Source organism: Giraffa tippelskirchi, chromosome 7 (genome assembly GCF_054371585.1).
Source record: "Giraffa tippelskirchi isolate mGirTip1 chromosome 7, T2T-mGirTip1v1.2.pri, whole genome shotgun sequence".
Taxonomy (NCBI): Eukaryota; Metazoa; Chordata; class Mammalia; order Artiodactyla; family Giraffidae; genus Giraffa; species Giraffa tippelskirchi.
In genome coordinates this window covers 146,064,503-146,085,613 of record NC_137281.1, presented here as the reverse complement: position 1 = coordinate 146,085,613, position 21,111 = coordinate 146,064,503, and the positions used below count along the sequence as shown (strand labels likewise).

The window sequence follows — 21,111 nt, the reverse complement described above, 5'->3', positions numbered from 1 at the left end:
GATGTACAGTAGATGCTTAAAAGCAGCTGTGAGAATGTTGAAAGATAAATGCATGATCCGACTCTTCCAGGAGCAGGACCGCATAGTGGTTAATCAGTAGGTTCTCATACTTCAGATTGCTTGTTTCAAAGGCAGGTGCCCTAACGCAGCACCAAGGACTTCTGATTAAGCAGGACTGGCGGGCCTACTGGATCTGCTATTTTTAACAAGTGCCCAGGGTGATTCTGTTGCAGAGAGTCACTCTAAATCAAGACAAATCTTATTCTGACTCCAGCCTGACACTTACTAACTATATGACCTTAGGGAGGTAACTTCTTAATTCCTGTGAGCCTGCTTCCTTTATCTGTAAAATAGGACTGACAGTATTCCCACGGAGTTGTTATGAGAATTAAATCAGGTAATGGGTGTAAAGTTATTGGCACAATGCCAGTTATGCAACTGGCTGCCACAATCATTATTATGGATTATTTTATTGTTATGTCCTGGCAGGAAAAGAACTTTCTCTTGGGAGGCCTGCTCTTGAGAATGTCTTCAAACTGTGGTTGGGACCAACAGCATCACCTGGGAGCTGGCTGGGGATACAGAATCAATCGCTGCCCCACTCCAGACCTGCTGACTCAGAATCTGCATTTTAACAGGATTCAAGCTGATTCGTTTGCACAGTCAAGTTTGAGAAGCACCGCTCAAAGTCATAGGTCCTATTTTCTCCCGTCTCTATTTTCAGAGTCTGCCCAGGAGGTGGGTGAGCACCTAGAATCCCAGAGTCTGAATCCTTCCTCTAAGTGGAGAGGAGAAAGCCCTAGCTCCCCGGAGGTGCACCTCCAGCTGAGAACCTTCAGAGGAGGAACTCTCTCGCAGAACCCTGACTACAGCATCTGTGGAGCCAAGAGATGGATCCAAACTCCAGCTTGCTTTCAGGTCCAGCCCAGTATCCAACAGAACCTCGTATGGAAGGTGGAAGAAGCCTGTCCCCCAGAGAGCAGAGCAGATGCTCCCCCTTTGCCTGGAGTCAGGTCCCCAGCTCCAGCCTCACCGACCCTGACTGCTTTGGGGATGAGCACATCCAGGCAAAGAGGGCCAGAGTAGAGACCATCGTCCAAGGCATGTTCCTCTCCCCACCCACTCTGGGGCCAGGCAGGGCCCCCGCCAGGGACGGCCCGAGCTGCCCAGAGAAGGCCGGGGGGCGGAAGAGGAAGCAGAGCCTTCCAGCGCAGCAAGGCCCCCTGGAGCCAGGCCCCGCTGGGAACCGGGGCAGTGGCAGGAAGGGGGGCCCTCGGGTGAGAGGACAGCTCCACCTGCTGAGGCAGCAGGTGAGACACCTGCAGGAGCGTATCCTGCGGGCTGTGGAGCCCAGGGCTGCAGCTCAGGGCCCTCCGACGGCAGACCAGAGCAACAGCTCTGGGTCTGGGCCCTGGGGGGTGGACAGCGACTACCACCACTGCCAGGGGTCCATCGGGGACCTCTCCAGGGTGGAGAAACACAGAGTGTCTGAGGTCCAATACCTGTCTGAGGGGCCCAGGTTTCTTCCCTCTGGAGCACGGGCCTTGCTGGAGAGTCTGAAGAAAGAACTGACGGGGGCCATATCCCAGGCTGTGGACTCGGTGTTACAAAAGGTACTGGTGGATCCATCGGGGCACCTGACTCAGCTGGGCGGGAGGTTCCAGGGGCTGGTGCCAGACAGAAGAAGTGAGCCCTCGCCTTCTGAGGGCGGTGGCCATAAAGATTCACTTCCTCTGGCGGCCTTGCCCAGGAGGGCCCAGCCAGCAGCGGGGACTCCGCGGGGAAGCTTATCGCTGGCCAAGCATCTAGATTCTCCCAGGTACCCCGTCTCTCCGAGAATGATTCCCAAACCCTATCAGGTTCCCCCAGCAGACTGTCTCTTGGCAGTAGCACCTGCCCACATCCAGGAGGAGCGGATTCTCGGCCAGCTACTGGGCCATGGGTCTGGAGGCTGCTGGAGGGGCGGTCTTTCTCAGGACCCGTCTACCCGGAGCCAGCCCTCCTCGGAGGTGGCCCTGCGATCTTGGGGAGCCACCAAACTGCGACCTCTGGCCTTGGGCCAGCAGCAGTGCCCCTGGCCCTTCACGTCCACCTGTTTGGAAAGACTGCCCCTCGCTCCCCCGGTGAAAATGGAGCCGGGTGGCCTGCAGGCCGTCACGGACATGCTTCCTTTCTCTGCGGCCCACATATCCTTTTCGGGTAATCGGGGTTCTCGTTTGTCCCAGCCCAGGGAGACAGGAACTCTGGACGCTGAGGGGAGGTTAGGGGACAAATAACTGCCCGGCACAGGGACCTGCTCTGCTCTCCCGGAGCGGCGGGGGAGGGGGGAGGTCTTCTTAATGTTCGTTCTGGGGCTTCCTTCCCCTGTGGCTCATAGCTGTTAGGTTCCTGAGAAAGTGGTGACCACGTTCTGAGAATTAAGGGTTTGGGAGAGTTCCTTCACCTTCTTCTGCAACATAAATTCTACCACTACTGACTTAGTCCTTTGGGACTGAAAGGGTTTTATTTATAAACCCAAATGGGCTCCCAAAATATGACAAACATCCTGTGGAAGGAAGAACCCCATCACTGAGACGTCAGCTGTTCATACACCTCGGCAGAACAGGTCAAAGGAATGGCCTCACCTGAGGCGTGGCTCCCGGAACCTCTTGTCTCTTCAAGCAAAAAGAGACATCTCCTTAATTGAGACATCTCATTAAATTGCATCTCCTTGTGTCTGTGGAGTCACGCAAGCAGGGGTGAATAGTCATGCTCCTTCTACCTGCACCGACTAGATAACTCATGGGCAATACATGAGGGGCCAGAAACTCGTGAGGCCGATGGGTAAAGGGGAGATTTTCTTCAGGGATGAGACCTGAGGCCAGGTGAAAGGGGTAAGAAGACTTCAGTTTAAGGACTAGCTTCTAAGCTGCAGCTGAGGAGAGAGCTGGGTGCTGTGTGTGGGTTGGCGGGGGCTCCCCACCAGGCAGGCTGTGGGGCCCAGGCTGGTCTGCAGGGGGTCTGAATCTTACTGCATCATCTTTGCAAGCCGTAGGAGATTCCACTCAGAAGCAGGCGTTTCTAGTAACCCTCCCTCAGGAATGTAAAAGTTGTTGAAGCAAGAGAAAGACGTTGCTTGGGTAAACGCTGGGTTGGTTCCATTTCTGTGGGACTTCTCAGAGCCTTTTCAATGTGAAGTCCGATAAAAAACGCTAACAGGAGAATGTATACAGTCCCACACGCATATAACCAAAGAATCCTCTTTCAAGCAGCATCTTGTGAGGTTAAAGTTCCTGAGAACATATTTTGGATGTGGCTTTTTTAGTGAGCCAAGTTCAAGCTGCTGCTTCTCAGGGACAGCCTTAAATTTCATCTCCTGGTGTCTGTGGAGTCACACAAGTAGGGGTGAATAGTCATGCCCCTTCTACCTGGCAAGCTGTGGTGAAGGCGGCAGGATGGGGTGGAACCAGCTCACGGCCACACCAGGCTGGCTCTTGTGTCCTAAATGCTATCAGCACCACCTGCTGGTCAGAAGTGATGGAAACACTGTCCAAGCTTGGACACCCCGGGTTCTTTTCCTGGCAGGCAGGGAGCAACTGCTACAAACAAACCCAATGCTGAGAGCATCTTGCCAGCCACCAGTACCCCCTTTCAGGCAGTAGACACGGAGATATCAACGTAGACAGATTTTCTTGTCAGGTGAAAGCCCTGTGTGAGCGAAGCTATCTGTCTGGGCCTTTGATAAGAGGCCACTGGTTAAGACTCCCTGTCCGAGTCAGGTTGTGGAAGAACCTCAAGAACTCAGTCCCCAAAGATTCTCTGCTGATCTTCCCCTGGGAAGGGTATTCTGCTATTTCAGAAAAGCACCTCCTGTGTGCCTGGCCCTGCCTCGTGAAATAAGGCTTGGGCTCCAAGAGCTTCAGGAGGTTTTCAGGGGCCACCCACAGGGCCTGGCTGCCCCGGTCATGTAGTTGGCTACCTTTGGAACGATTTGGGGCCCCCAGGCAGCATCCTGGCCCCAATTATTCCCTCATTCTAGAATTATAAATTTGTTCTTCTGGGCCTTGAAAACCCAGAAGAGCAAGATACTTAAGTATAAAAGAACTTTCCATTCACATGACACCCCTGTGAACCGGTGGAGCGGGTATGATGATGAGACAATGATGAGTGACTGCTGGGCGGCAGGCTTTGGGACCGACACTTCCCCTGTGCACTGCCACCTAGACACAGTTCTGAAACTCAAAACGCTCTGAAAACCTCTATGATTTCTTTCCCCTAAGGTTGATGGGAAATTCCCTTGGTTGCAAAACCTGAGCTGTGCTGTGCTAAGTTACTTCAGTCGTGTCCGGCTCTTTGTGATCCCGCGGACTGTAGCCCGCTAGGCTCCTCTCTCCATGGGATTCTCCAGGCAAGAAGACTGGAGTGAGTTGCCATGCCCTCCTCCAGGGGATCTTCCTGACCCAGGGATCGAACCTGCATCTCCTGTGTCTCCTGCACTGGCAGGCAGGTTTTTTTTTTTTACCACCAGCAGCACCTGGGAAGCCCTACCTGTCCTGATAGGAGGCCTTTTATAGACTATCTCACTTAGCACAATTAGTCATCGATTTTGCTGTGGGGATTTTAAACTATCTGATTAGACAGCTGCCACAGACCCTGCTGTGGGTGGTAACGCATTGTACACGCATCATATCGCCTTAATAAAATAAACTCTGAAACCTGGCATCCATTTGGCCCAGTGTTTCAGATAAGGGGTTGTGAGCCCAAGTTACCTCACCATCCTCAAGTATCCACGCTAGATCAGTATCCGAGAGGGACAGAGAAGCAGGCTAACTTGCCCAGAGTCAAAGACAGACACGTGCAGAGCCAGGATTCAAAGCCAGCATCCGACTGCCAAGCACAAGTTTCAACTACTACACCCCACAGTTTAGAAATGGGGCCCAGAGAAGGTAAGCAGCTTGCCCAGGGTCACACAGGGACTAGGTGGCAAAATCTATTATCTGAAGCCGGGTCTTTGAACTCCCAATCCAGGATTCTTTCCACAGCACTTACGAAGGATAAGAAGTAGGGCTAATGAGGCAGGGGGCAAGGCCTCCTGGGTGCCTGGGCCAGCTATAGTTGTAATCAGTTGTCTGGTTTCCTTCGGGTAAACTGACATGTCCTACTGAGAAGCCTTCATTGTCCTAAAGCTACAGCTCTCAGGCCTCAGCTCCAAGGCTACCCTGTATGCTTTCCACGCAGCCAGAGGATTGTTCCTGGGAATGCTAAGGTTCTAGCGTAAGACTATTTCCCTTATAACCTGGTGCTAGGTTTTCACGCCACAGCCCCCTGCGCTTATTAAAGGGGAAGCGATCTGTTCCCAGAGTGAGAGGCATGGGTTGGAAAAGAATCGTCATAGTTAGTCGTGGATTAAAGTGGACAATTCAATCACTCATTCCTTCATTCACCAAACATTTATTGAGCACCTACTCTGCTCCTAGCACTGGGCTAGGCACGTGGAATACAAAGATGAAAGGGGAAGGCCCTTGCTCTCAAGGAGCTCACAGTCTACATGGGGAGACAAACATGCAATAAGAATCCCAATCATGTCATTCTTACAAAAAACGGCTTATACAAAGAGCATTGGTAGCCCAGGGGAAGGAAGGCCTAATTCGGCAAGGAAGGGTTTCACAGCAGAGGGGGCATCTGAGTTGAGACGGGGAGGGTGAGGGGGAAGTGCAGCCCGGCAATTCCAGCTTCTTGAGCCAAAGCGAACCGTGATCCGGTACTCAGTCTGGCTAGGTGCTTGTTGGCATCAACACCACAAAGGCAACGATGGGGGCCAGAAAGGGGACCGTCTAGTTGACTCCTCTCATTTTACGGACGAGGAAACTGAGACAGAGAGGAGAAGTAAATCTCTACTTGGGGCTTTGAAATGGTTTATCTGGGGGGCAGCTGCCATGTCTTCCCGCCCCTGTTGTGAAAGCACGCGCGCACCCACACACTCACAGAGTACAACAAATTGAATTTGCTATCACATATGCAATAGATCTTTCACACATCAAAATGTTTTTTAAACTCTGCAACTTTACTGTACATAGATGGTATTCAGCATCTGGAAAGAAAGAAGTTTATCTGATCATACTTGCTAGAGACAGAAAAATGGAGCAAAAACATCATTTGACCAGAAGAAAAATAAATAGAAACCATAAGGAACAGGGCAATTTACCATTTGGATCATTTGACAAAATCATTTGATAAACTGGTATTAGTTTTCCTTGACCCTGGGACAAATCCAGGAGGGCCTCAATCCTGGTCACTTGAAGAAGGCCAAACTAATGTTTTTCTTCACACGCTACCCCAGCTCCAACCTCCTGAAGGCCTACTTCCCTGATGTTCAGGTAAAGTCCTTCAACTGAGTTTCAGTCTCTGCAAAACTCCCAAGGGGCCGCAGGTGTTTCCCACATTGAGTCAAATCCTAGGTCATCATCTGTGCACTTTAGCTCCTCTTCTTGTTGCGGCATTTTTGTCCTGGGCGGAGAAACTGTTTGAATAACCAGGGGTGACTTTGGGGGTAGGAAGGTTGGGTCTCTGAATTTAAGCTTCTGAGCTATAGTAAGACCCAGCAACACTAGGGGAGGGAGGCGGGGTTAGAGAACCAAGAGTAAACAGCATCTTTAACCCAGTGTTCTGTCTTGGCTGGGGACACTATAAAAAAGAGCTATCAAGAGCTGGACACGGTCGCTGTTAAATTTACCTTTGAACTTTTGTGTTTCAAAACGGAGTGAAGGTGCATACAAATCAATGTGACAATAAGAATAATCAAGCTCTGATGGTTGGAACAGGCCTTGCGTGTTTCCATAGTTTCAGAGGGCCTCCTTTACCCTGGGTGTTAATACTTTGTCTCTCAATCATCCTTTTTTTTTTTTGCGCTATTTCCCTCATACCCAATCGCTTGCTTCATCCCTGAACCAAGTTCTCATTTTTGATTCATTCTGCAACTCTCAGTTGCCAATACATAGTCCTCCGATCTATACCATTACCCCTTCCCTTGGCTCTTTACCTGGCAGAGGGTACTAGGGCTGCGATGTAATCTACCTGGGTGCTGCAGAAACTGGGACCACACTGACCTTGACCTTGGGCACTCCCAAAGTCACACTTAAGGAGTGAAAAACCTTTATAAGTCTAGGCTATAAAACACATTTGTTTTCTACTGGGCATTATAGCTAATTCAGATTTTTCCATGTATAACTGTATAGGCTTAGAAAACAGCTGTGACTTCTTTTTTAAAGAAAGCCCTGTTTAGTGTGAACTGAAGCCACTCTTGCTAACCCCTGTGTTGAATTGGAAGCTGACAGTTCTGACTCTGAGCACCTCCTGGCAAACGTCTGACTTCATGGATCCTGTTGTTTGCACAGTTCAACCGCTGCATCACCTCCCAGATGATCAAGTGGTTCAGCAACTTCCGTGAGTTTTATTACATACAGATGGAGAAATTTGCCCGGCAAGCGATTTCAGATGGTGTCACAAATCCCAAAATGCTGGTGGTTCTCCGTGACTCAGAACTTTTTCGAGCTCTCAATATGCACTATAACAAGGGAAAGGACTTTGAGGTAAGACCATGCACTTGGGTCCCAGGAGGTCTGATGAGCGCCTTCCCTTTGTGATTGGAGTTTTAGAAAAGATCCCCTTCCATGTCTGTCCTTACGTCACTGAGAGCAGGGCAGCCTGGGACCCATCTCTGTACCATCCACAAAGATGATAGCCTCCACATCTTCTCATAGGCAACAGGTAGATGCCACAAACTGAATCTCCAGCCAGTCTTTATTCAGAAACATGGGCAAGAGGTCAGGTGTTATGCCATTTTAGACAATACTCTGTAATGACCGGGTTTTACACCCTGAAAACCTTCTTGCCTTTGCACCAGGAGGCCCAGGATAAATGCCGGGCTCTACCTGCAGTACTAGTTCTTGGCCAAGGTTTTCTTTACACCAGTTTCTGTTCATCATTTGGTTCTTATCTTTATTCTCCCTTGAACAGTTTTATCTGTGGGCCTTCCATGGCAAGTCATCTCAAATCCTTTCTGGAAGTAATAGACAATACTTAAGCTGCTCAGTCCTTTGGGGATCCCTATGAAGGCACACTGGTGGCACCTTAGAGGTAAAGCATCAGTGAAGGGTAAGCAAGTGGCCCAAGTGTCACAAGTGAGAGCTTGTAATCTTCCTTGTGTGTGGCCAACAGCTCTGTTCTGCTGGCATCTCGTTCTGCAGGTGCCTGGTTTGTCTGGTCACTGACCACACTGCCCTCTTGCATTTCTCACTTGACTGTGCGGTCACAAAGAGCAGCGTATTGACACCTCCAAGAAAGCAAAGAACTGCTGGCATCCGCTGGTCAGATGTCCCATCAGAATATGTTTGGAAACTTAAGCCTACCTGTGGGAAAAATGGAACATGCCTCCTTTGAGAGACTCGTGGGGGGTCCAGGCATGTGGGTGGGGGGCAGCACTGCCATGTCTTTCCATGTGGGGGTGGTCATCTGGCAGGCAGTGGGGGCAAGCCCCCAGCCAGGCTGGATCTGGAGGCCCTGTAGGATGTTCCATCATTAACGGTGCCAGTTTGGGTGAGGTCCTGGAACACAGTCTTGAGCCCTCTCCACCTCCAAGCCAAATGGTTGGCTTTGGAAGCAGGAATGATTCCAAGTCCTTCGAATCCAGTCCCCAAGAAGGTGGAGTGAGGTACGACCGTTCAAATCCAGTCCCCAAGAAGGTGGAATGAGGTACGACCGTCGTAAGCTTGGGGGCAGTTCTTTCCACGTGAGGCACTAAGGAAAAGAATACTAAAAAACTCTTTTGAACCACAGATTTCATTTCAACCAAAGTCAGAATTTCCCACTTGCTAAAAATGTCACCCATTAACGGAATCAGCTACTCCTACAGAGGGAGTGTCCCTAATCCGTTTTTTCCCAAGGCTGTCTCACCAGTATCATCATTTTAAGGTCTGTATTTGATGAGGGAGCAAGGGATTCCTGGGACTGCAAAAGTCAGGGGCCAGTACAGTGGGGGTGCTCCGATCAGTCTGCAACCCAAGGAACTGGCAGCGTCAGGCAGGGAGGTCTGGATGGCGCCCAGGCTTCACAGCCTCACGTTTTTTCTTTCTCGTGGGTCTCTTTGGGAATGCAGGTCCCAGACTGCTTCTTGGAAATCGCCAGCTTGACGTTACAGGAGTTCTTCAGGGCTGTCTCTGCAGGCAAAGACGCAGATCCTTCCTGGAAGAAACCCATTTATAAAATTATTTCCAAACTGGACAGTGACATCCCAGAGATATTCAAATCTTCCAGCTATCCCCAGGAACTGTTTCGGAATTAAGATCCCACAAAGTGAGGAGTGACTGGCCTGGCTTCCCTGGGTTTGCTTCTCAAATAGCAGTCAGTAAAGCTGTAGTCATATAAAGAGGGCATACGGAGAAACCCCTCAAATAGGTACTATGACTGTTTTTTATCATTTATTTCCTTTTCCAGAACTACCAGAGGTTTAACATTAACTGGAAAATACTGTAAAAGGAACACAATGGTTTGGAACCAGAAGAATCTCCACTCCACTGTTTCCAGGTATCATGACCCTGTGAACCTGCAGGTGTCTCTGCATCAGTAAAACGAGGTTGTAAGGATAAAGAGATATGTCTGAGAATGGTCTGTAAAATGTTACTCACTACACAAATGTTCTTTTTCCCCCTTCAGCTTTCAGAAAAAGTTATCTTATTTGGAGTCTTCTTTACAAATTACTGTTTTTAGTTACCTATTTATCAAGTTTCACTGATTTGCAGGACACTTTCAAATACATTACCTTTAATCTATTTATCCTGAAAAGTAGATATTATCTTCATTTTAAAAATAACCAAACAGAATCTTAGAACTGTGAGGTAAGTCGCCAAAGGCTATGAGGCCAGGGCATTTGGGTTGGGAGGGGTGGTCAGGAGCATGGAGGCACCCACGACCTTCTGATGCCAGGCTGCACGGGGACCACCTCGTGTTGCTGCCCATGCTCTCACACAGGCCACTGTCCCCGGTGAGCATGCGGCACTGTCTTCTGACAACCCCTGCCTGGCACTTAGGAGTGCTTCGTCACCTGGATGTCCACCAATCGTTTCTGCAAGGCCAACACAAACTTTCTGCAGGACTTGAGTGTTGTTATACATTCAGTTGTCTGCTGGAAGAGTTTATCAGCAGTTAAATAACCCAAACTGTCTCTAGTTGACCAATGCAATTAATGCCCCAAGCTCCTATGTGCTGAAGAAACTGAACTTCAGGCCATGAAAGCTAGAAAGGGCCTGAGGGGTTCATCTGGCTCAGCTTGCTTAAATGAGGAAGGAGGAAACTGCAACTCAGATGAGAGGCTTGTGCACAGCCTCACAGATGATGAATGGCATTAACTGAGACAAATACGGCATCACACAGAAATGGAAACTCTCCTGCTCCATAAGGACCTTACAGCCCGTGGTCAATGTTTCACAGATAAAGGAATTCAGGAAATCAACTTTTTTTTTCTTTTCCCTCTGCTGGTCCAACATAAATGGTGACTTGCTCTGAGCATATAAGCAAGACCTCTGGAATGCTGGGTAACTGAAGCATCCCAGCTAGTCAGAATCAAGTCTTTGAAAGCATGCCAAAAGTACACAGGCCGGGGCGGGCATCACTCAGAGCTCGTTCCGACTAAGGGGTGTCTGTGATTTCATTAGCTTACTCCTTTCTCCTCAACAGAAGTTACTATATCAACTACCCTACTTCCTTGACTTTTCAGGTCAGCTGGATCAGATAGGATGAAGTTCCTAAATTATTGCTAGATGTATCAACACACAAAGGTAGGAAAGGCGACTTTCTTTTGAATTTTCTCTTACTCCAAACAGCCAAGAGGAGAAACAAAACCAAAAAAAGAAAAATACTCAGTCCGAACCAGTCTTTTGGGGTTGTTTCAAGGTTATTTGTAAGTGTCCTTCAGTACATCCAACTGCACTCAGATGATCTTTGCCCTATTTTCTCCCACAATGTTCCCTTTACAAAAATGAAAGACTCTGCCAAATCTAAGTTTTAAAAGTAGGCAAGCACTGAGTATTCTGAGCAAAGGCAATCAGTTATCTGTGTTTGGAGACAGAAGAACCTGCTGTCCAGAGTGACATTACATAGTTATTTAAGACATTCATGGGAAGCATTTCCAAGTTCACATGATTGTCCAATGTGGAACAGCCACTTTCTGCCCCAAACCTGAAATTCATTAGTGTGTGTTTTAAACACTGAGCCAAGCCACCTCCAGAGCATTGAACTTTGAAATGTACAAGCTCAAATTGAAAACACTTGTGTACTGCAGTCTTTCCAGGAAGTGTTCTCTAACCACTGAGCTAAACACACAAGAATGTACAAATATATATGCTCTGCCAACAGAAAAATTTTCTATTTTATTACATTTTTCTGTTTCTACCAAGAATGGAGGGAACACATTTGGAGTGTAAGCTGAGCTGGTTATTGTGTTCTTTTAGCAGTCATAATATTGCCAAAGGTCAACTGTTTATTCACTTTTTTCTTCCCATTAAGGTGCACGTGGGTACTATTCTCTCCCAAATTAAACATGCTCAGTGTCTAGTCAAATACTGCATAATTGTCCAGTTCTTCCTTGATGGACAGTAGGGGCTGGACTGTGGTTTAAGATGATGGCACTATTGAGGGATTAGTGTCCAATTATCAATTAAAAGCAGGCAGTTAACTGGCATTCCATGCAGAAAGAGGTTCATTAGGACCCTTTATTTCAAACATGGTTGCATTTAGTATACACAGCTCCAAACCAGATTCATACAGTAAAGAGGCCAAAGGCATCTCCTATATAAGAGGCACCTGAACCATTTTCTTTCCATCAGAGAAAGTGCACACCTGGCAGAGATAGCACACCACTCCTTTAATAAAGTTGCATACCCCAGACCCATGGAGGTATATAGGTCTACTTTTTAAAACATGTCTTTGTTTTCAATGATATAGAATCTTCAGAGAAATTAATAATTTAAAATAAGGCTTCCATAACATAATTTCACATGTGCGTTTAAGAAAACACATCTTTTAAAGTCAAATCCTTAAAAAATTTGCTGCACTTTTGGTGACCAGTTTCCTGGATGAAGTGTTATTCTAAATTGTTCATAATCTCTTTTTAAAAGTGAAGTATAGTTGATGTTTGTTAGTTTCTGGTGTACAGCAAAATGTAGATGCTCATAATCATTGATCCCTTTTTTTTCCCAATAGTTTTGAAGCTTTGCTCTGTAAAGCAAATTGAACAGTTTGATGATGCATGCGTCCAAAACAAAATAGAAATTTGAAAAATCCATTGATTTTTTTTTTTTTTTACACACACTCTGTTAGGTACCTGTATAGATTTCATGTTAATGTAAGATCATTTTCTCAGGACTGAGAAAATCAGAAAAGGTAATGAAATAAAGTGATGAGAGAGAGCTCAAGTTATAGTTCCGTCAGGCTGATGCTTTTGACAATATGGCAAGTATAATACTTCTCATGAAAGTATAAAATTATTCCTGGTCAGATTTAAGTATATACCACACACATTGTAAGGAATGAGCTCTGGTTACCTATTTGAGATTACTGATAATGCATGCTGTATCTCTGAGGTAGATCATGGTACCTATACTTAAAAAGATGTACTAAGTGCTCACTTGTAGAATAAGATAATTCATGAAAAGGGCATTTTTAAAGGGTAGACAATTCCTATAGATCAGAAGAAGCTCTTTCAGATTATATAAACTTAAATAGTACAACCAAGTACCCAGGAGTTGATGCTCAATCATGTTGTTTTAGAAAATCAGATGTGAGGCCCCAGAGAAGGAAGGGGAATGTCTGATGAAACGTTGAAGACAGGTACAGATAATGAAAACAGTACAGGAACACTCACCCACCCACCTCCAAACTCCACCAGCTTCACATGTTCATACATTCCCTGAGGAATCTGCCTTCTCTTTTCACTGAGTCCCTTGGGGTTGTTTCTCACAATCTTATCCTTCATACTCATAAACTCTTGCTTTGCCACTTTGGAATTCTCCAGAGTCACCCCTTAAACGTCAGATCCTAGTCTTCCCTTCAGTTCACTCAGTCATGTCCGACTCTTTGTGACCCCATGGATTGCAGCACGCCAGGCCTCCCTGTCCATCACCAACTCCCGGAGTTTACTCAAACTCATGTCCATTGAGTCGGTGATGCCATCTAACCATCTCATCCTCTGTCGTCCCCTTCTCCTGTCTTCAATCTTTCCCAGCATCAGGGTCTTTTCCAATGAGTCAGTTCTTCACATCAGGTGGCCAAAGTATTGGAGTTTCAGCTTCAACATCAGTCCTTCCAATGAACACCCAGGACTGATCTCCTTTAGGATGGACTGGTTGGATCTCCTTGCAGTCCAGGGGACTCTCACGAGTCTTCTCCAACACCACAGTTCAAAAGCATCAATTCTTCAGCACTCAGCTTTCTTTATAGTCCAACTCTCAAATCCATACATGACTACTGGAAAAACCATAGCCCTGACTAGATGAACCTTTGTTGGCAAAGTAATGTCTCTGCTTTTTAATATGCTGTCTAGGTTGGGCATAGTTTTTCTCCCAAGGAACAAGTGTCCTTTAATTTCATGGCTGCAATCACCATCTGCAGTGATTTTGGAGCCAAGAAAATGAAGTCTCTGTTTCCATCATTTCCCCATCTATTTGCCATGAAGTGATGGGACCGGATGCCATGATCTTAGTTTTCCGAATGTTGAGCTTTAAGCCAACTTTTCACTCTCCTCTTTCACTTTCATCAAGAGGCTCTTTAGTTCTTCTTTATTTTCTGCCACAAGGATGGTGCCATCTGCATATCTGAGGTTACTGATATTTCTCCTGGCAATCTTGATTCTAGCTTGTGCTTCATCCAGCCCGTCATTTCTCATGATGTACTCTGCATGTAAGTTAAATAAGCAGGGCAACGCTATATAGCCTTGACATACTCCTTTCTGATTTGGAACCAGTCTGTTGTTTCATGTCCAGTTCTAACTGTTGCTTCCTGACCTGCATACAGATTTCTCAGGAGGCAGGTCAAGTGGTCTGGTATCCCCATCTCTTTCAGAATTTTCCACAGTTTGTGGTGATTCATACAGTCAAAGGCTTTGGTGTAGTCAATAAAGCAGATGTTTTTCTGGTATTCTCTTGCTTTTTCGATGATCCAACGGATGTTGGCAATTTGATCTTTGGTTCCTTGCTTTTCTAAAGCCAGCTTGAACATCTGGAAGTTGACAGTTTACGTACTGTTGAAATCTGGCTTTGAGAATTTTAAGCATTATTTTACTAGGGTGTGAGATGAGTGCAATTGTGCGGTAGTTTGAGCGTTCTTTAGCAATCCCTTTCTTTGGGATTGGAATGAAAACTGACCTTTTCCAGTCCTGTGGCCACTGCTGAGTTTTCCAAATTTGCTGGCATATCGAGTACAGCGCTTTCACAGCATCATCTTTAAGGATTTGAAATAGCTCAACTGGAATTCCATCACCTCCACTAGCTTTGTTCATAGTGATGCTTCCTAAGGTCCACTTGACTTCGCATTCCAGGATGTCTGGCTCTAGGGGAGTGATCACACCAATCTTGGTTATCTGGGTCGTGAAGATCTTTTTTGTACAGTTCTTCTGTGTATTCTTGCCACCTCTTCTTAATCTCTTCTGCTTCTGTTAGGTCCCTACCATTTCTGTCCTTTACTGTGCCCTCATATTTTTCTCCTCATATTTCTTCCACCCAGACTCCTATCTCCTTGATCACTGCTTCTCCTTAACTAAGTTTGAAAAGTAAACAAGCACTGGGTACCTCAGGCTAGAAAACCAGTCTAAGGCCAAAATGTCTCATTTTCCTCCACTTTATTCTCGGTGATATGATCTGCAGTCTCCCTACATTCACTTTCCGCCTCAACCAACATCTTTCCAAAGAAGAGTACTGCGGTTAGGAGCATGAATGCTAGTGTCTTTTCTTTCTGGCTCAAGCACCTACCAGCTGTGATCTCTGAAAACTGTTTATTCCCTTGGCTTCAGCTTTCCCATTTGTAGAACGGAGATAATAAAAAAGGAACTACCTCAGTAAAACTGTTCTAAGTTTTAGGTAAAGTCATACACATGAAATTCTAGGCACACTCCTAGTGTACAGTAGGTGCTCAGTAGCTACATTCTTACTCAGCAGTCATAAACTGCTGGCAAAAATCACGAATTTTACTCCTACCAGGGAAAAATAATTATTTCTTAAGAATGGCACTGATGTGTGACATTACTGATACAAAACATATTCTAAATTTCCTTTTCACTATACCATGCAGTAACATGCACTGATTTAGGGGATGACAGCATAAAACATAGCTTTAAAGTGGTATCTCCTGAGAGGTAAACAAAACCCAGCTTTAAAAAAAAGCCTTGTGCTATGAACTTTATATGCATCCTCCTTCACTCTTTGTAAAAATTGCATGTTGACGTTATGGTTACTAGACATATGACACAATCATTGCTATTTGCTAGTTGGTTGCTAGTATATCAACCCGCTTTTCTTTTTTATAGGCCAATACATTGCCTTTTTTACATCTTTTTAACCATAAACTTTGCGACTGATGTATGGATAGTATTTCTAAAATTATCCTACTTGCTGTCTTTAGCAACTGCTTTTTAAAGCTGTATCAGTGTCCACTGGACAGTTTTTGGCTTGAGTATTTTATGAATTAACTTCTGCAGAGTTATTCAAAACATCTTTGAATTGTTCCACTTGTTAAAGAGACTGTCTCACTGCTTTCTTGATTGGGTGGGTGGGTTCAGGGAGCATTTACTAACATAACCCTAGTTTTCCTCTCATTATTTAAGAGAGGAAATTAATACTTCCTCTCTTAATATTTAAAATCTACATTTCCACAAAAATAAGCTTGCTTTCTTATTGAAAATAATCTGACATCTCTTCTGGTTCTTTTCATTTTAGAGTCATTAAATCTGATTATTTTCTTCCTCTGCTCTTTTATGAATGTGAGTTGGTGCTTACTTTCTTCAGGATATTTAAGACTAGATGTTTTTTGCCTACTGTTTCTAAATAAACTGACTTTTTCAAATCAAGCTTTATGAGACAATTTGTTGTTGTTCAGTCACTAAGTCGTGTCCGACTCTTTGCGACCCCATGGACTGTAGCACACCAGGCTTCTCTGTCCTTCACTATCTCCTGGAGTTCGCTCAAGTTCATGTCCGTTGAGTCGATGATGCTATCTAACCATCTCATCCTCTGTTGCCCTCTCCTCCTTTTGCTGTCAATCTTTCCCAGAATCAGGGTCTTTTCCAGAGTCAGCCTTTCGCATCAGGTGGACAAAGTATTGGAGCTTCAGCTTCAACATCAGTCTTTCCAATGATTATTCAGGGTTGATTTCCTTTAGGATTGACTGCTTTGATCTCCTTACAGTCCAAGAGACTCTCAAGAATCCTCTCCAGCACCAGGATTCAAAAGCATCAATTCTTCAATGCTCAGCCTTTTTTATGGTCCAACTTGCAGATTTGTGACTACTAGTAAAACTATACCTTTGACAATATGGACCTTGTCTGCAAAGTGATGTCTTTGCTTTTTAATACACAGTCTAGGTTTGTCATAGTTTTCCTTCAAGAAGCAGGTGTCTTTTTATTTCATGACTGCAGTCACTGTCCACAGTGGTTCTGGAGCCCCCCTTCCCTTCCCAAAAAATCTGTCATTGCTTCCCCCCTTCCCTGTCTACTTGCCATGAAGCACTGGGACTGGATGCCATGATCTTGGTTTCTTGAATGTTGAGTCTCAAGCCAGCTTTTTCAGTCTCCTCTTTCACCCTCCTCAAGAGGTTCCTTAGTTCCTCTTCACTTTCTGCCATCAGAGTGATATCATCTGCATATCTGAGTTTGTTGATATTTCTCCTAGCAATCGATTCCAGCTTCAGATTCATCCAGCCCAGCATTTCGCATGGTGTGCTCTGCATTTAAGAGAAATAAGCAGGGTGACAATATACAGCCTTGTTGCACTCCTTTCCCAATTTTGAACCAGTTATTCTATGTAAGGTTCTAACTGGGTTTCTCAGGAGACATAAGGTGGTCTAATAGTCCCATCTCTTTAAAGAATTTTCCACAGTTTATTATGACCCACACAGTCAAAGGCTTTAGCGTAGTCAATGAAGCAAAAGTAGGTATTTTTCTGGAACTCTCTTGCTTTCTCTATGACAATAGGATTATAAACTTGGTGCTTTGCTGGACTCTCAGCCTATTAAATCCCTAACAAATATCCCACAATTTTATAGGGCAGAATATATTCTTTATAAATACCTCAAAGCTGCTTTTGTTCAAGATCTTAGTGTTTAGATACTTCATCCCTCATCATATACCCCATTACTTCATCAGGGCTGAGCTCACTGAACCAACCAGAACAAACTCCAGAATTATTCTCTCCTATGGAACTCTTGCCAAAAAGAGTGTCAGAAATAAGAGCTTCTATGGCAGAGAACGGGGTGCAGAGCACACATGTAAACAGTTTTTGCTAGATTGTAGATTATCTGCAAATCCTGGGAACAGAAAGCTTAACACTGGACTTACATTCCTAAGCACCTTAGTTTTGCCATACAGGATGCAAAGATAATTAAAATTCCCATACCATGTAAATGGTAAATATGATCATGTATCATTCAGCTCTGGAGACAGTAATTACCTAAATAATGTGAGGCAGAGTTTAATATGTTGACAATGCTGAGAATATGCTGTTAAGTGACAGTTTTCACTTATTATAGAATCATACCTATTCACTTCAAATATATCAGGGCATTTCTCTGGGAAGTGGACAGTCTTCTCACTGTTTCATGAATTAGAAAGGCACACTATTTATTGAGCAAATCTCACATGTTCTAAAAATTGGCAGGAAAAGAACTTCCAAACATTCAGTCCTTTGTTGTGCCAGAATTGTTGAATCTGCCCCCAAAATGAAGATCAATAGCAGATTTTTATGCTTTGGGGTATATGTACCAGTTCACTCTCTTTAAATAAAAGTGATCACAATTTACCTCCTCAAAGCATAGTAACTGAGACACACATCTGTATTGATGATCCCATGGGAAAAAAAAAAACAGAACAAAGCCATTTGAGGTTTCAAAAGCTATGTGGCAGCCCCCAGCGCTACAAAGCTCTGAACTCAAGTTGGGGATGGGACTACAAGCAAAGTGACTCGTTCCATAGCCCTTAGCAGTTCTTCAGAATCCCTTGTGAAGTATTATGATTATGGTAGTGGTTACACAAAGCTACACATGAAAAACTGCACAGAATTAGACACACATACACACTTGAGTGCTTATAAAACTGGTGAAGTCTGAACAACCTCCATGGAGTGTATCAATGCTGATTTCTTGGTTCTGACACATAAACTCTGCTTATGTAAGATGTTATCATAGTGGAGACTGGGTAAAGGATGCATGAGGACTTCACTGTGCATTTTTTTTAACTTCCTATGAATCTATATAATTATTTCAAAATAAAAAGTGAAAAAAAAAACCCTACATAGAATCAGAATCTTTAAGAAAGGGTTCTACTGAAGAAGTAATATACTCTAAGGAAGACGCATATAAAAGTTCATACCCAGCACAGATTGGAGTGCTTCTAAAAGCACACAATTTTCATTTTATTAGGGTTTATTTGGTTTTGTTCTGAGTACACAGATTAGAACTATTAGCTAGTTCTGTTCTCTTTGGGATCAAAAAGAAGTCACAAAAAAATAACCTGTCCTGCGTGCCCACCTCACTCCTCTACCCAGGCCTCCTCCCTTGTGGGCAGATTCTTTACTGTCTGAGCCACCTGGGAAGCCCCTGTCTACAACGCCCCCCCACAAATCAGATTTCCCCTCTAAACTTTCAAGTTTAAGTAACATTGTACAGCAACTCATTTCTATCTGTTGCTAGGAACCTCCACCACAACTGTGAAAGTCTTGGCTTGTTTTCAGGCCCAGGGGCACATATGTGTTTTAGATTAAAACACATTTTAAACACTGGATTATTTGCTCCCAGTATAAGCCAGATTCTTCCTGTGCCTAAGCTGTTCCTTGGCTATATCAAGCACTTTTGGAAACTACATTAACTCTTTCAGGCTAGGTGGATTTTATTTTTAACTTTAGGAGTTTGTTATTAACAAATAGCATTCCCACACTTCCAAATTCTTCCACACTTGCAAAGTTACTGACAAAGGCCTTTCAGAATTGTGATTAATAAAACTATCTTCAGACAGAGATAAATTAAAGTTTAAAATCTCCTTTGGCCTACCAGTTCTCAAACTCGGCTACCCATTGGAACTACCTGGTGAACTTTAGCCTGAACTTTGGGAGTTTTAACAGATCCCTAGGGTAATTCTTACATGCAGTTTGATAACTACTGCTTTTAACACACAACTCTTTACACAGAACACTTCTCATATTTCGTCATTCTTCCAAATATGCATAAAGAAAACAGTAATCATATGTTTCAGTGCTCATGGAATATAAGCAATTATTTAACTTGAACCATACCAATTCTTGGGTTAGGGCCTCCATTGTCAATACCCTTCCTTGACAATAAACTTTGGGACTGCCTTTTGGATCTTGTAGAGGCCCTACTGACCACACTCAGATCCACATCTAATGAGAGCAGAAGGCTCATATGAAAATTAGGAAATCCCTCACTCTCTCTATATATACATACTTTATTTTTTCAAGCCATTTTGAGCTCACAGAAAAGTAGAGCAGAAGGTATCGAGATTTCCCATATATACTCCCTACCTCCATGTAAGTACAGGCTTCTCCATTATCAACATCCCACCAGAGCGGTGCATTTTTTACAAATGATGAATCTACGCTGATACATCTGCATCACAGTCTAATAAGTGTTCTCTTGGTGTTGTACATCTCATGGGTTTGGAAAAGCATATAATGACATGTATCCAACATTATTGTATCATACAAAACAGTTTTGCTGCCCTAAAAATCCCTCCCTTCCCATTAACCCCTAGCAATCACATTAATCTTACCACAGTTTATTTATCCCCTCATCTACAGAAAGTTAATTGGTTGCTTCCAAATTCTGACAGTTATAGAACAGAGCTGCTATAAACAACCATGTGAAGATTATTGTGTGGTCACAGTTTTCAGCTCCTTTGGGTTAAATACCAAGGAGTGTGACTGCTAGACTATATGGTTAAGAACATGCTGACTTTTGTAAAAAACTGCCAAACAGTCTTCCTAAGTGGCTATACCACTTTGTGTTGCTACCAGCAACGAATGAGAGTTCCTGTTGCTCCACGTCTTTGCCAGCACTCGATATTGTCAATGTTCTCGATTTTGGTCATTCTAATACCTGTGTAGTTGTGGTGATGTTCTTCAGTCGCTAAAAAGTGTCTGATTGTTTGCGACCCCAGGGACTATAGCACACCAGGTTCCTCTGTCCCCCACTATCTCCTAGAGCTTGCTCAAATTCATGTCCATTGCATCAGCAATGCTTTCTAATCATCTCATCCTCTATCACCCAGTCTCTTTTTGCCTTCAATCTTTCCCAGGGTCTGTCCCAGTGAGTCGGCTCTTAGCATCAGGTGGCCAAAGTATTGGAGCTTCAGCTTCAGCAATGGTCCTTCCAATGAATATACAGGGTTTGATTTCTTTAGAACTGACTGGTTTGATCTCCTTGCAGTCAAGGGACTCTCCAGCACCACGATTTGAAAGCATCAGTTCTTTGGTGCTCACCCTTCTTGATGGTTTAACTTTCACATCTGTATAGGACTATGGAAAAACCAGAGCTTTGACTATATGGACCTATGTCGGCAAAGCGAAGCCTCTGCTTTTTATTAATAATGCTCTTTCTAGGTTTGTCATAGCTTTCCTTACAAGGAGCAGGTGCCTTTTAATTTCATGGTTGCAGTCACTGTCTGCAGTGATTCTGGAGCCCAAGAAAATAAAATCTGTCACTGCTCCACTTTTTCCCCTCCTATTTGCCACGAAGTGACGGGACCAGATACTATGATCTTCAAGCCAGTTTTTTCACTCTCCTCTTTCACCCTCATCAAGAGGCTCTTTAGTTCTTCACTTTCTGTCATTGAGAGTGGTATCATCTGCATATCTGAGATTG

General features: G+C 44.6%; 1 protein-coding gene and 1 long non-coding RNA gene across 2 annotated transcripts in view; one reads left to right on the top strand and one right to left on the bottom strand.

The window, feature by feature from the left end:
- PROX2 (prospero homeobox 2) overlaps positions 1 to 9,319 on the top strand; it is a 25,222-nt gene extending 15,903 nt beyond the window's left edge. Inside the window, exons 2-5 of the mRNA XM_081509233.1 lie at positions 490 to 2,186; positions 6,249 to 6,356; positions 7,374 to 7,568; positions 9,134 to 9,319. Of these exons, the coding sequence (XP_081365359.1) occupies positions 891 to 2,186; positions 6,249 to 6,356; positions 7,374 to 7,568; positions 9,134 to 9,319 (1,785 nt within the window). The 5' untranslated portion in view covers positions 490 to 890. The remainder of the gene's footprint in view (positions 1 to 489; positions 2,187 to 6,248; positions 6,357 to 7,373; positions 7,569 to 9,133) is intronic.
- Positions 5,411 to 21,111, bottom strand: LOC145513296 (uncharacterized). The gene is made up of 3 exons (XR_014059281.1): positions 20,021 to 21,111; positions 16,739 to 16,962; positions 5,411 to 9,219 (listed from the first exon to the last, which is right to left on the bottom strand). It is a non-coding gene; the product is annotated as an uncharacterized LOC145513296 (long non-coding RNA).